This window comes from Hakea prostrata, chromosome 2 (genome assembly GCF_041222555.1).
Source record: "Hakea prostrata isolate BN-2017 chromosome 2, UWA_Hpros_2, whole genome shotgun sequence".
NCBI lineage: Eukaryota > Viridiplantae > Streptophyta > Magnoliopsida > Proteales > Proteaceae > Hakea > Hakea prostrata.
This window is the reverse complement of record NC_142601.1, coordinates 57,392,204-57,406,896: the sequence shown is the minus strand read 5'-3', so window position 1 is coordinate 57,406,896 and position 14,693 is coordinate 57,392,204. Positions and strand designations below refer to the sequence as shown.

The window sequence follows — 14,693 nt, the reverse complement described above, 5'->3', positions numbered from 1 at the left end:
AGATGTATACAGGTCTTTCATATAACTGGCAAAACAGTTGGCAATACTTGTAAGGTCTGAAAAATAATCTTCACCAGATTTGATGAACTCAATCTTCCTACGCTTCACATGGATTTTAGCAACATTATGATAAAATTTGGTGTTCCTGTCTCCATCAGAAATAAACTGAGTTCTGGATTTCTGAAACCAAAAGGATTATTGAGCATCATAAATCCAATGTAACCATGTCAACTTTTGATGATATAAAGACCATTCCAGGAACATGCAATGTTCAATAGCTGCCAATTCTAACTCAAGTCTATCACACAAAGAGTTAACATTACCAAATTTGTTAGCATTCCACCCTCATAGAAAATTTGAAAGTGAAGCTAACTTGGGATTAAGACCAAGACCCTCGGATCCCAACCTCCTCCAAGCCTGACTCACATCATTTTGGAACTCAGGGTGCCCTAACCAAGCCTTCTGAAAGTGAAAAAGTTTCCTTCCTGGAGGAACAACAAAACAGATATTAATGAATAAAGGGGAAAGATCCGAACTAACAGCTGGTAGAATAGTCATCCTTAGGTTTGGGAATCGGATTTGAAAATTTGGATAAGCAAAGGCTCTGTCAGGAGTTTATGAATGGATGTGGTCTACTTTATTAATACTTAAAGAGAAAGCCTTCCCCCCATACAATTCTCTATGCCATTGGAGTAAGGGATCCTAACTCAGTTTTCTATAGCGCCATTTTATTTGTTTTTACTTATTTGAAACTTATTCAAGATAAGAAATAACTTATGTACCAGAAGAAAAAATAATAATAACCAACAGGGTTGGTCCAACTGGTAAGCAGCTTGGTTCGCTTAAGCAAGATTCCGGTATCGAATCCTTGTGGATGAAAAAGATCCACATGTGAAATATGACCACCATTTTCGAGAAAATTCCAAAAAAAATTGTTTTTGCATGTTAGCTCTCTTTGCATTGCATTTGTGTTTTTATTAGCTCACCCCATATGGTTACTCTCCTATCTTTTCCACTAGCATTTGATGATGAGCTAGGCTTCTTTAAAAATGGGCACTGGTGTTATTAGCTACCCAAAATAGATATTTTTCTGTGGCTTTCAGAGGCATGAGTAAAGCAAGAGTATATATAAAGGCATCATCAATGGACCCTAGCTCTCCTATACGATAATTACTTAATTTCCTTTGTTATTGCTCTCTACCCCTTCTCATATCTTCATATATAGTAAGTATGAATAGGGATCCTTTACTTGCATCAAATTTTTCTCCTCATTCATGTTTTAGTAAAGACTCTAACTTTGAAGGTGTAGAGAAGGGCTTTATGAGATCGATCTCTTGTCATTCATGGCTTCCATATAGATATTCTTATAGAGTTACCCAACGCGGGAACTCTTCAAACTAGATTATCAGGTCCACTAGATCTCTCTAAATCTAATATTTTTGATGCACAGTTAGATTCTTTCCTTGTGCCTGCTTTCATGTTTTGCCTTACCTTTACAAGGGTAAGAAAGCATCGATGCATGGAAGTACATACGATAGAAAATTACATTTATGCAGTTACATATGACTAAATCTGGATGTATATATTTACATTCGACGAAATTAATGTCTCATGTGGAAGGAAGAAGAAGAAGAAAAATCATATAATCATACATTAATCATGGATGAGTGGTCCATGCATCCATTGGACCTGGTTTCTTGATATTAAGGTGAGAAATACCTCTATATATATGTGTGTGGTTGGAAAGAGACTTGCATGGCTAACCATCTAAATATGAAAAGTACTGCAAATTTGAAGTTTACTTTCTGTAAACTAATTGTAGGTGGAAGAAGAAGATGAATGCATTAAAATATAGGACCCGTCATGCATGGGCCAAGGGCACTTACCCAAAGGAACTTTAATTAATTACCCTAAATGTGAGGGGCCATGCATGAACCATGACAAATCACCAACCATGAGAATCCTATACCAGACGTACATTGTTGGCGTGCCCCATTTATGTGGAGGGTGTTGTCTTTGTCACCCATCGTAGTCATATGGTTCTTCAGCAATTTCCATGGCATATGCTACAGACAGGAGATTAATATAGGACCAATATTGAACCCTCTAATAATTTACTTAACTATTTTTATTTTAAGAAACACCAGGAACAGTTCTTATAGTTTTAGGTATTTGATAGAACTTCTTTCGGGAAATGAAAACATTATCATCATCGGGTTTTACTTTAGTTTGTTCATCCTTCGAGGAGCGAGGATAATATCAAATCCGTTGATAATTTACTAAGTGTTTTCATTTTGAGACACACCAAAACAGTTCTTATAGTTTTAGGTATTTGATAGAACTTGTTTCGGAAATGAAACATCATCACCAGGTTTTACTACTTTGTTTTAGTAGAGTTCCTTATGTTTAGCATGTCAAATCTCATAAGTATCTCTCTAAACTCTTTCACTTAAAATCTTAAAGCTAGTTTACGCTCAACTTTTGCTTTGAGAAATAAACACTTAAAACTATTTCTTGAAATAGAATTTATGAAAATTCTATTACTTTATGCTTTAATCCAAACAATTTTATCAAATGGTTTTCTGTCAACTTTTGGTTTTTCGAAGCAAGAAACACTAGAAACTGTTTTTCGGTGGATTATCAAATAGGTCCAATATTATGTTCACATCCTTTTCGCACGGATTTAAGAGAGAGTTCACTTTGTTCGTATTCAAAAATGGACCCCCCCCCTCTCAGTTGTGTGGTCGAAAAGTATGAAAACATTATTATCAGGATCCCAATTGAACCAATGCAACTGTGAATGGTTGAGAGAGAGACAAAGGGGATTACTAGCTAAAGTATTGGTTAATTCAACAAATTGCAAATTTTTACTCGTACGACATTTATCTCCCTTCATGGTTGGTTAAATGACATTTAAACCTTTCGTAATTGGATAATGACATTGACATCTTTGTTTACATGAAAAAGGTGATACAAAGTGTTTTATCTTTAATTTCTTACTTAAATGACACATTTACTACGAGGAAATGTAACTGTCAACCGATGAGAACAACACGTGGATTTATAAAAGTAAGGACCTTTGAAAACCCTTAAGAAAGCCAATGTAGGACTATTTCCCAAACATGTATTAGCAATCTATGTGACCATAACTCAATTGGCACCAATATAGCCATACCCCTAGTGTGTCAACACACTCATAGCATACCAATAAGATGCTTCTTTTTATACCAAAAAAAGAAAAAGAAAAAGAAAAAAAGAAGATGCTTCCTTTAAACTTAGTGATGGCTGGGACCTGGGACCTAGTTATTATATTCATCTTCAATTTATGGTGGCTATATATCTAATAGGGAGACCTTAAATACACTACTTTATGTATGTGACTTTTGGTTTGTGACCATCAAACCTTAATACCGGGACCAATAAACTTTAGTGTCGTACAATGAATCGGACTTTATAATTTTCATTAAAATGGATACAAATGAGGTGGCAAGTTTTGATTACTTGATTAGTCAACACATATATGAAGTGAGGGATGTGACCATGGTTCAAATTAATTAATGCTTCGTTTGACATTTAAATTATATATATACAATATACAATATAAAATTTATAGTGGAAGGTCAAAGAAAAGCAAGATTAAATCAGCTTAATTGCCCAACAAGCTTGGACCCTAGCCACTCTCCCAAGTCTTAGAAGTGGCTCATTAGCTTTTAGATTCGATTTACTCTCTTTAATTGTTTTTTTGGTACAAAGACGCTTTTTGGGATAGGGATATTACATAATGCCGTCGGTAGGGGTTGAATCCACGATCTCTCCATTGAGAAGTCAGGTTCCTAACCATCGTACTACTCTCTTTTATTGTTTGTTACTTATGTAGAATCACGTAGGACGGTTTAAGCAGGATTTCGAAGATCAATGAAGTGAGAACCGGTCTAATCGATTTGCTAATTTTAGGACCAGACCGGTTTAGAATCAGCACGAAACAAATTATAAGATGTCTAAATCATTCGTGCCATTTGGACAAGTTCGAATGGATTAGCATCTTCCGTGAGTTTCTTTTGGGTTCAACTTCAGTGCTGCGTATTAAATCTCGCTTTTAACCGTTTGTGAGACGGATGGTCGAGATTGAGATTGAGATTTCGATCGTTGGCAGCACATGTTGCACACTAAATGCACAGCATTCAAGTTTGCCCCTTTCTTTTGAGGCTCCTTAGGTCCCATATTGACTTTCCGTCCCCCTTTTTAAGAACCTTGTTTTAAACTATTTCTCGCTCTTCTATATCTCCTGAGCTGGATTTTGGGACTTTCTTAATATAACATTCAGTCACATATAATATTTTAATTTAAGAATTAAGATAAATTCAATGAATATCTTTGGATTAAAATAATATAAACCACTTAATCCTATATCTCATTGGAAGATTCCCTCTACGGAGAAGACCCAAATACGTTTCTCTTTTTCGTCATCAAGTTTTTTTTCTTCCTCTCTTTACATTGTCTTAATAATTAAAGCATGGCTTGTGTATGCATTTATTGTGAACCAAAAAATTAAATTGCATTATGTAAAATGATCTATGAGAAGTATGCTACAAGTTAATCCTCGATAACCCTTGATATTGTTGTATGATTGCAATTAATCTTTTTTATTCACACATTGTTTTCAAAATTAAATTTATTTTTTTTAAAGCATAGCTTGCCGAATTTTTTCGTATACTTGCCAACATCATGACTAACTCACTTAATATATTAGATTAGTATAATTAAGGTATTTCATTTTTGGTCTTCCTTTTCTATCAACACTAATGTCCAAGTCTTTGGCTCAACTATTTCGTGAGTCCATTTATCCAGTATCATCAGTTACATAGACAAGATCATTAATGAGAATTTAATTTTTTCTAAAAACAATGAAAATCATTAAACATCTACTTATGAATGGAATCTTGTTACGCTAGTGTCACTGATGTGATGGTGCTTGCAGTGCCAGTGATGGATGGATGCCACATGAATTCCATTAAATTATAGCCATTGAAAACATGATTCAATTAGTTTCAAAGGAAAATTAATTTTTTTAACTTGAGTTAGTTATATATGCACATTGGTGTCTTGAGCAATTGGAATTTATTAGAATCTACGTGGTGTCCATCCAATAATGGACACCATATCATGTCAATAGCACTAACTTAGCAAAATCGGTGTGAATAACTCCAGGGTATGAGAAGTCAAACTCAACATCTCGAGTTTCTTAGAAATTTATCTTTTACCAATTGGACTACCCATTGGAGTTTGCAGAGTGAATAAAACGATTCTTCAAAATCTTCATCATATTTATGAAAGCGTTTCATTTGCTTCTCTTCCATGGAAGTTTCATTTTCCCATAATGTATACTAATTTTTTGTTTAATTCTTCTTCTGATCATCGATTCAACCTTTGATAAAAAGGATATACCTTGGTTATATTTCATCTCTTCAACAAGTTTAGTAATAAGCATAACGGCCCTATTGTTCCAATGGAGAGAAGAACCTATGATTAGCTTTTCGGAAAATTTCCAAAACAAACAATTTCTTATTTTACTATGTTCAACTCTATGTATTCCTCTATCCGTAGAGTACATTGAATTGATCACATCAGACTTCCAAAAGAAAACTCATTCAAAGGATACTCCCAGTACATATGTTAATGTCACTTCTATACTTAAGTATACGATGTATTCATTGAAAATAACAACATAAACAATTTCCATTTCAATACTTAAAAACAACTTAGCATTTATTTTAGAATTTGTATTCCAAATGGTTTTGTTTCACTAAATCATACTACTATTATAAAAGCACGAACTGAGGAAGGATGGCTACATTTCACTTTCCAAAACACCCCTACTTTCTAAAACTACTAAACCTTTAAGTCATTAAAAAATAATATCTAAAAATGTAATTTGCCAAACAACAAACCCTGAGAGTTATATGATCGAATAAACTATTTGTGTAGTTTTTTTAATAGAAAAATTATTTGCGTCATTGCTATGAAAATATATAAATTTTAGACTTGAATTCAACTAAAAGAAAAAAACATAAATAAAAAAAATCATACTCCATGACACACTACACGTGCATACGCACGTGTATCATTACTAGTAAGGTATAAAAGTCAAATCAAAATGACACCAAACTAGGTGTAACCTATGTGAATATGATTTTAAGTCAATTTTGTTGGTTTTTTTTTACAAGACAGTGTTGTCACTATGATACATATGTTAGGTCACGTATCACATTAATAATTAAGAATGCAATGGCATATGACACCTGGAAAACCCTTCATTTTGTTTCAATTTACCAAATGAATGTGAACTAAGCACTGGACTTGGCAAGGGCAGAGGAGAAACAGTTGGTGAAGATGACAGGCATTTACAAGTAATAGTACAATTTCGCTTTCTTATCTTTCCATGGTGAAGCTATTGTCTCAAATGGGCAGATGCTGCTATACTCACACAGGGACCAACTGGGCCTTGGTTTAGTTAAGTAGTCACACCATGTAGGGCTAGTTTTGGCTGAATCAATTGGGGCAAGCAATGTCAGACCTTATAGCAATTGAGAGTGACTCTACTGACTGGTTTTATGTAGTGAGTCAATTTTCTTTAGAGGTAGGTTTGTAAATTGTGATAGATGGTCCAAATATTATTATGATCTCGGATGTCGGCACAATCGTAAGGTTGCTTCATCGCGATTTAATTGGTTTAGGTTTGAGTTGCTCACCAATCTCTTTAAAAAGAACAAACAAACAAACAAACAAATATACACTTTGTATTGGTCCACGCAGAAAGCTTACAAAAAGTCATGGACGTCATCAAATTCTCTCCAAAACTCTAGGAGAAGTCCGACAAGATCAGATGCTCAATGTAAATATTGTAGCACTTCTGGTAAAATGCTGTCGAACTCATTTACGTCCAAATCTCAAAAAATATAGCGCCGTGTAGTGTTGAGAGTCACTCTATCCCGTGGTCATATACATGTGTGAGATAATTATGTCAAGAAGTTGATCTAATTATCATAAAGTTCTTTTAAACATGTATGGCTCCACTATTAATGGAGGTTTATCTATAAATTATTAAACCCTAACTTTTCATAAGCACCATATGCATATGAGTGAACGATTTGATTCCTATTAGCTAAAATGGTTGACTTTTGGTGACTAAGTTTTGTTAGGTTCATTTTTGATTTGATATGAGATTTTGTCTGTTTGTGACTTTTAGTATATGGATGTGAAAATCCAGAAATTTTTGTTGCAGCCTTTTTGTTTTTGGCCGTATACAATTAAGAACTCGTACGTATGATCTAACAAAAATTACATTATTTAACACGTGTCTAAATCAATCCTTGCTCGTTATTCAATTGGGTTTATTTATAGATTTAATTCCACCGTTTTATCCTCTTGGCCTGATTACTACGGGTTATGACTCGACCCAATACAATTTAATATTATCCTTCAAGTTTGTGCATGAACATATGAATGCTCAACTTACTAAGAAGAAAATTATATTATTCTTGACTCAAAGCTCTAGTAAAAATATTTGTCTTTTTTATGCTTAGAATAAATATAAATTGTTTGAATTTGTCAAGCATAGAGTTTTTCACGAATCAAATGGCAATTAATCTCAATATACTTTGTTCGCTAATAGAATACTAAATTTGCAACGATGTGTATAGCCGCTTTATTGTCACAAAATAGATCCATAGCTTCTGGATGCAAAACTCCTAAATCCTTGAGTCAATTCACAAGTTGTCGTGGCCATTGATTTGTATTCGGCTTCAGCAGAAGATCGTGAAACAGTTGACTGCTTTTTACTCTTCTAAGAGATAAAACTTGATCCAATGAAAACGCAATAACCTATAGTATAACAATGAAACAATGAGAAGTAGCACAACTTGCCCAATCCAAGTCACAATAGGCATTAATATGTAGGTCACCAGTAGAAGATAATAATAAAAAAATGCCTTTTCCTGGATAAGATTTTAAATAGTGTAAAATTCAAAATGCAGCATCCAAGTGAGCTTTTCTAGATTTTCCCATAAATTGACTGAGAACTTGTATGACATAAATAACATTAGGTCTAATGACTGTGAGATAAATCAATCTTCCAACAGGTCTTCTATATTATGTTGGATTTATAAAAAGTTTACCATCTTCACTATTCAATTTTAAGTTTGGATCCAAGTAAACCTGCATCACTAAGCATCTCCAATGTATATTTCTTTTAAGAGAGGAAGACACCTATAGTTGATTGAATAACCTCAATGCCAAGTAAGAATTTTAAAGACCTAAGTCTTTGATATGAAAGTGATTGATTATGAATAAACAATTTCAAAGTATTGATGATAATTTAATCGTTTTCAATAATAATTATATCATCCACATAAACCAAAACAATTGTGGTGCTAGACCTATTGGAAGATACATATAAAGAGTAATAAGTCTGACATGTTCTAGAGCAGAAGTGAGCTTGGAGAACCAATTGCTTCAAGTGATATGTGTGAGTGGTTTTCCCTTTAGTAAAACACTCCACCAAATCATTTCAAAAATCATAGGCCGTATTGATAAAAACCACTAAAAATAATAGTTATAGAGAAATAACATTTTAGGGTATAGACTTAATTTCATCACAAATACAATTCAAGGGATTATAACTCATAACTTACCATTGGCCTAAATTTTGTTCTTTTCATAATTTACTATCATAACTAAATCATCCAAAAAGAAAAAGAAAGGATCATAACTCATGACTTGCTATCGTAATTGGTAATTTATACTCACAAAAATAAAGTATGCTAAATGGAATTTGACTTAACCCAACCGAACTTTGTGGGCTTATTTTCAGCCCAAGCCCAAGCCCAAGCCCAAGCCCAAGCCCAAGCCCAAGCCCAAGCCCGAAAAGATCACGAAACAATGCCAAGGCCGTATCAACAGCGTGTTGTGTTTGGCTACGAAGACAACTCGCCCAAATGGCCCAGAAAAGAGTTTTGTGATTGCATCTGGGTCACAATGTTGGATAAAGGCGTAATTATGATATTTATTTGAAGGCATTTGGTAATAACAAGTGAATCACACGGAGACGGAGTAAAGAACTCATCTCTCAGAAACCCGGAGACAGAGAGCGAACGCGGAGGGGAACTCGAAGATGCTGCTCGCTGTTCTCTTTTCCAACTCGGAAGGCAACATTCTCGTTGAACGGTGGGCAAGATCGTCTCTTCGTGTTTCTGTGATCTATATTTGTTCTTCTTTGAAGCAACTCTCTAATTCCGTTGGTTACAGATGATGAATTGTGGCTTTCAAAGCAATTTATTTATGGAATATAACAGATATATTTATGCTTTTCTCCGATTTAGCAATTATGTTGAACGTCTGGTGGCAGTTACTATGGCAATCTCTCAATCATTATCTACTGGTTTTGCTGTGTTGGGCTTGTGTTTGTGGAATTTTGAAGTGACTGTTTCTTGTACTAGTTATAATTCTATGACAGTTTCTGGAGTTTTTTTTTTTTTTTTTGCTGAGAAATCTGAACATTCTGAGCTTAATCCCACCAGTGAACGATGTAAAGTCTCTGAATCAATGCCTTTCCACCAAAGGATTGGGATTAGGAACTGTAGAGTCAGATTTATCGTGTTTGAGGCATTGTGATTCAGTATTGATAAAATATACTTGAGCAAAAGCAGATCAGTTTTTATAGAGGGAGACGGAGAGAAGTGGAGAAATGTCGAGGAATGTGATATTGACTCATGGGTGACGTTAGATCTGTTGCTTGTGATTGACAAAACATCAAGTATAAACACTGTAGTATATGGCTGCGAAGATGTATTATTTTGTTTGTCCATCTTATTCCCTGTTGAATTGTAGATAGACTGATTAGGAATGCATGGAATTAAAAATTGATTCTTTAATTACAAAACCTTGGTTCATTCTCATGTAGGTAGAGGTGTTTAAACTTATCTCATCGTGGAGGGAGAACAGTTGCCTTGCCTACCAAATTGGCGCACTTCCTCCAGAATTTTGCTCTTCCCACTATCTAGCAATGCTGGGGCGTAGCTGTGTGTGTGACAATGATTGCACAGACATTCCAGGAGGTTATCTCAGACAGACATTCCTAGGATGGGGAAACACCTCTAGATGTGGTGGTTGCTGCCATATCTAGTCTATTGGTAGTTGTCTTAAAAATTGTTATAACAAAGTGAATGACAAATAAAAAACATATGCCCATCAATAATGGTCTTTAACAAAACCATACCAAAATTAAATGAAAATCTGAAAGCACACATGACAGAACTGACAAAATTCTCTGACACATTGTGCTATTGAAGCATCAGTTTAACGTTGGTTTACTTGGAAAAATTAGGGGAAATTGGTGTCTGTTTATTGGTATTAGCAGAAAATTGAAGACAAAAGTGAGGTCTATAAATCCAGAGCACAATCACACCTGCATAGTAAGAACACAACCACTGCAAGTCACCATGAAAGAAAAAAAAATATGGGAGATGAGGGAGAGATTAACCATTTATCAAAATTGAAGGGTACCTGATGTTTTTCCTGATCTATGAAATAGCAAACAGAATACTTTCCTTGAAAGTAGACTGAAAGATTTGGTGAGTAATAATCAGAGAGGAATGGGGGTAGAGAACAGGTAGGAACACTCAATACTTTTTCTCTTTCTTTTTTTTTCCTTCTTGGTTGGGGGGGGGGGGGGGGGTTTGGGGATGGAGAAGATTGAGAACCTTGCAGCTCTAGATGTATCTTATGGAATTTCAGTAATGGATGGACTTTTACATTGTGTATCTGTTTTGACACTTGAGGTGATATGATGTATCTATTTTAGGATTCAGAAAAGGTATGACTATTTCTTTTGCAGAAATATAGTTGCAGAGGGAGTAGAATAGATGGATGGTACCTTACATTGCAGCATATCTTTGAGAATTCAGCGAAGGTAGCACTCTTCCTTTTATGAAGATGTAAAGTTGTAAATGAGAAGGAAAAGCTGGGGGACGGGAGAGAGGGAGAGAGAGGATACCTTGCAGTGCATCTAATCATCTATGTGATCCACAAAGGTAGGACTCAATCTCTTGGGGAGAAATTGGGCTGCAAATGTGGAAGGAATGTGATATGTGAACAGACCTCTTAAGATTATGTTCACATACTACGGTTTACCCCGAGTTTTGAGTCATTAGAACATGTGCTCCTTTAGTTTGTCCACATAAATTGCAATAATCCCTTTGTCCAAATAAATCATAAACAGCTCTCCACATCATTATGAATTTTACTTTATACTGAAATAGAAATAGAGACCATACATTATACCAAACATCCCTCTTTTATCTGTATTTCAAATAAACATAAGTGCAAGCCATGCAAAATAGAACCTTAAGTGATTTTTGATGTCTTGATGTGGCCTAATGTTGATTTTTAAGGATAGAAGGTATATGCTAAGCATACTAAATAATGTTAGAAAGGAGGGAAAATAGAAAAATTAGACCTGGTTGGCTAAGCGTGTGCTTGTCGCGTAGGTGCTTAGGTGCCCTCTACCACCTGGACAATATGATGGGGTCTAAGTTTGGAGAAATGAGAAGGTAGAAATTACAGTGAAGTAGGCTACAGCTTCAGATATTGTGGCTTCACATTGTGGAGATAAAGCCATCTCTAGTAATAAGCTTGGTATAAGCCTTTATAGCAAGGGGGGGGGGGAATCCCACAGTCTTTTATTGATCATTCTCAATTGACATTTGCAATAGGGTGTGTGCATAGAAGATGAAGGGAATTGTGAGAATTAGATAAGTATTTGATAAGTAATGATATTACTGACTTGATTTGACCTTCTAGTTTGAATGAAAAGACTCATGTTGCTTTTTTCCTTTTCTTTTTCTTTTTCTTTCTTCCCCCCGTTTCCAGTCCGTATTAATAAGTAGCCTTTGATATTTGCTGCATACATGAATAAAGATGATGAACTATATTTGAGCTGCCTTTGATTTGGTATGTTGGATCCAAGAAACTTTTCTTTGTTAGCTATTCTGGAATATACGCTGGTTGCCAACTCTGATTTTTCGCTTCATAATAGCTCAGTATGTCACATTGCAGTTTTCATGGAGTTCCAGCCGAGGAGCGTCTGCACTGGAGATCTTTCTTAGTAAAGCTAGGAGCAGATAATCTTAAAGGTGCCAAAAATGAGGAGCTCTTTGTTGCTTCACACAAGTACGTAAATATCTTTCATAACTGGAAGGTTCCTTTAGTTGGATGTTTTGGTGCCTCATATTGTTGGTGCGGAGTTTACAATATCATGTATGGACTGATGTGAACACAAGGACCTCCTGGCCGAAAACTCAAGTGGGGCCCCCCAAAATGGTTCCAAGAAACCACCCTAAGCTGGCTGAACCCATTTAAGGGGATTTTGGGACTTTAGCCCTTATTTTATTTCTAAAACTAATTTTTAGAATTTTCCAGAATTTTAATTAAGTTCAATTTTGCAATTTGAGTTGAGTTTGGTTATGTTTGGAGAAGTCTAGATTTGAGTTAAAGTTGTTTTGAAGATTCCCAAGTTAGTTTAGATAGATTCCTTATCTTATCTGTTGGGAGTTGCTTCGTGGATAAGAGTCCAGTCGAAGATGTAATTGGAACCTTATCTGTTAAGGAATTCCAAAGTGAGTCAGAAGTCTTTTATTTTCCGGCTATAAATAGCTCTTCATGTAATGTTATTCTGAGATTGGATTGATTAATGAATTGAGTGTTTTGGCCAAGGAGTGGCAGCGTTCCTTTGAGGGGGACCCTGTGGCTGTCTAAGAATTATATTTTCAAGTTTTAGCATTTAATTCTGCAAACTCCAGCAAGTAATCTCAAGTCATTAAACCTTCTACAGCAGCCATCACTCAATCCAGCAGCCACAAGTAAGTTCAGAGCATCCCTCCCAACCCATCTTGAGCAACCCTCCCCCACCGCTTTCCTGCTACAGCACCAGATCAGTAGCCCTACCATCCCCTCCAGGCCTTCCCTAGCCCCCCCAAACTCTGCTGAGTCCCTCCCCCACCCTGCCCCTACCCCTGCCCCTGCCCTACGATCCTCCCATTCCCCTCTCAACCCTCTCGGTCTCTCTCTCAGTCTCCCTTTCTTGTGGCAGGAAAAAGAAGAAGAAGAAAAAGACCCCCCACCCGCCCGCCCCGCCCCACCCCCCCCCCGGCCCCCGTGGGGAGAAAGAGAAAAAGGAAGAAGAAGAAAAAAAAAAAAAAAAAGAGATCCCAAGAAAGGATCATTCCCTTCAAGATCCAATTCCTAACCATTACATCTTTGTTCTATTAGGTTTGTTAAAGCCCTAAAATCTTTCCCACACCCAACCGTTGGTTTCCTTTCCATTCCCTACCTTTCCCTTTTCCCAAGAATTATCCCTTGACCCCTCCCTACCCCATATGCAAGTTTCCTTTACCTTTCCTAGTTTCCCTAAGGCTGCGTTTGTTTGCAAAGGTGTGGTGGGGAAAAAAAAAAACATGTGGGTCTCATGTGTAGTGGGGGGAGGGAGAAGGAAAGGAAAGGAAAGGGTTTTGTGGAAAAGTGATGGTAGTGGGTCCCACTTTTTACTTTTCCCACTTTTCCACAAAGTCCACCAAATATGTGGGGTTTTAAAATGGCTTGGGGTGGGAAAATTGGGCTGCCACATCACCAGACAAGTTTCCTTGATTCAAGGAAACTTGTCTCTCACTTTCCCACCCCAAGCAACCAAACAATTTACCATTTTGGGATTTAAGGGAAAAGTAAGAAATCTACACTTTTTTCAAGAATTTTCCCACCCCACCTTTATTCCAGCAAACAAACTCAGCCTAAGGCATCATTTGTTTGCTGAATCTGAAGGGGGGGGGGGGGGAAATGGGTGGAAAAAAGTTTGAAAAAGTAAGCATTTCCGCAAAATCCTATAGTATGGCTTGTTTGGTTTAGTGGGGGTGGGAAAGTGGGCAAACAAGCTTCCTTAGATTATTGAAGCTTGTCTGCTGATGTGGCATGTTACTTTTCCCATTCCATCCATTTCCAAAGTCCCACTAAATAGGTGGGACTTTGTGGAAAAGTGTGTGATACAACAAAAGTGGGACCATTTGAAATGTTTCCACAAAATCCTTTCCTTTCCTTTCCTATTACCTAGCCCACTACATATGGGTCCCACATGTTTATTTTTCCCACCCTTACTTCGCAAACAAACGGTGCCTAATATTATTTTGGCTACCCTACTACCTAGTAAACTATCCCATCTTAGGTTTGATCAAACCCTAACCTTTCCCTTGTCACCAGAGGCCTTCCCACATAAATTTGGATTATCTAGGGAAATTACCTCAATACCCTTAACCCTAGATCCATAGGTACATTATGGACAACTAGTGCTATTTCTATGGTTGAAATGGAGTTTGATGTTTAAAGCATATGGGCAACTGATGCAAAGAAGCCCAAGGATATACTGATATTCGCTTTCTCAGATGAACGTATATCAGTGGGACTATTTGCATTTGTTATTCATACACTTAGGATATCAAACTGCAGTATCCAGTATTGGAACCTAGACTTGACATGAATATTGTTGGCTTGTTGCATTTGAGAATAGACTTCATTTCCAAATGAAAAGACTTCGTCTCTATTCATAGGTGAAGGTTAGAATGGGAATTATGTCTCCCAATCCATTGTAGATC

The 14,693-nt window shown here is 36.2% G+C and overlaps 1 protein-coding gene across 1 annotated transcript in view; it reads left to right on the top strand.

Moving 5' to 3' along the window:
- Positions 1 to 9,088: 9,088 nt before the first annotated feature.
- The window catches only part of LOC149025162 (SNARE-like superfamily protein), a 29,448-nt gene continuing 23,843 nt past the window's right edge, over positions 9,089 to 14,693 (top strand). The window contains exons 1-2 of the mRNA XM_089145388.1: positions 9,089 to 9,222; positions 12,112 to 12,225. Coding sequence (XP_089001514.1) covers positions 9,170 to 9,222; positions 12,112 to 12,225 — 167 coding nt within the window. The 5' untranslated portion in view covers positions 9,089 to 9,169. The remainder of the gene's footprint in view (positions 9,223 to 12,111; positions 12,226 to 14,693) is intronic.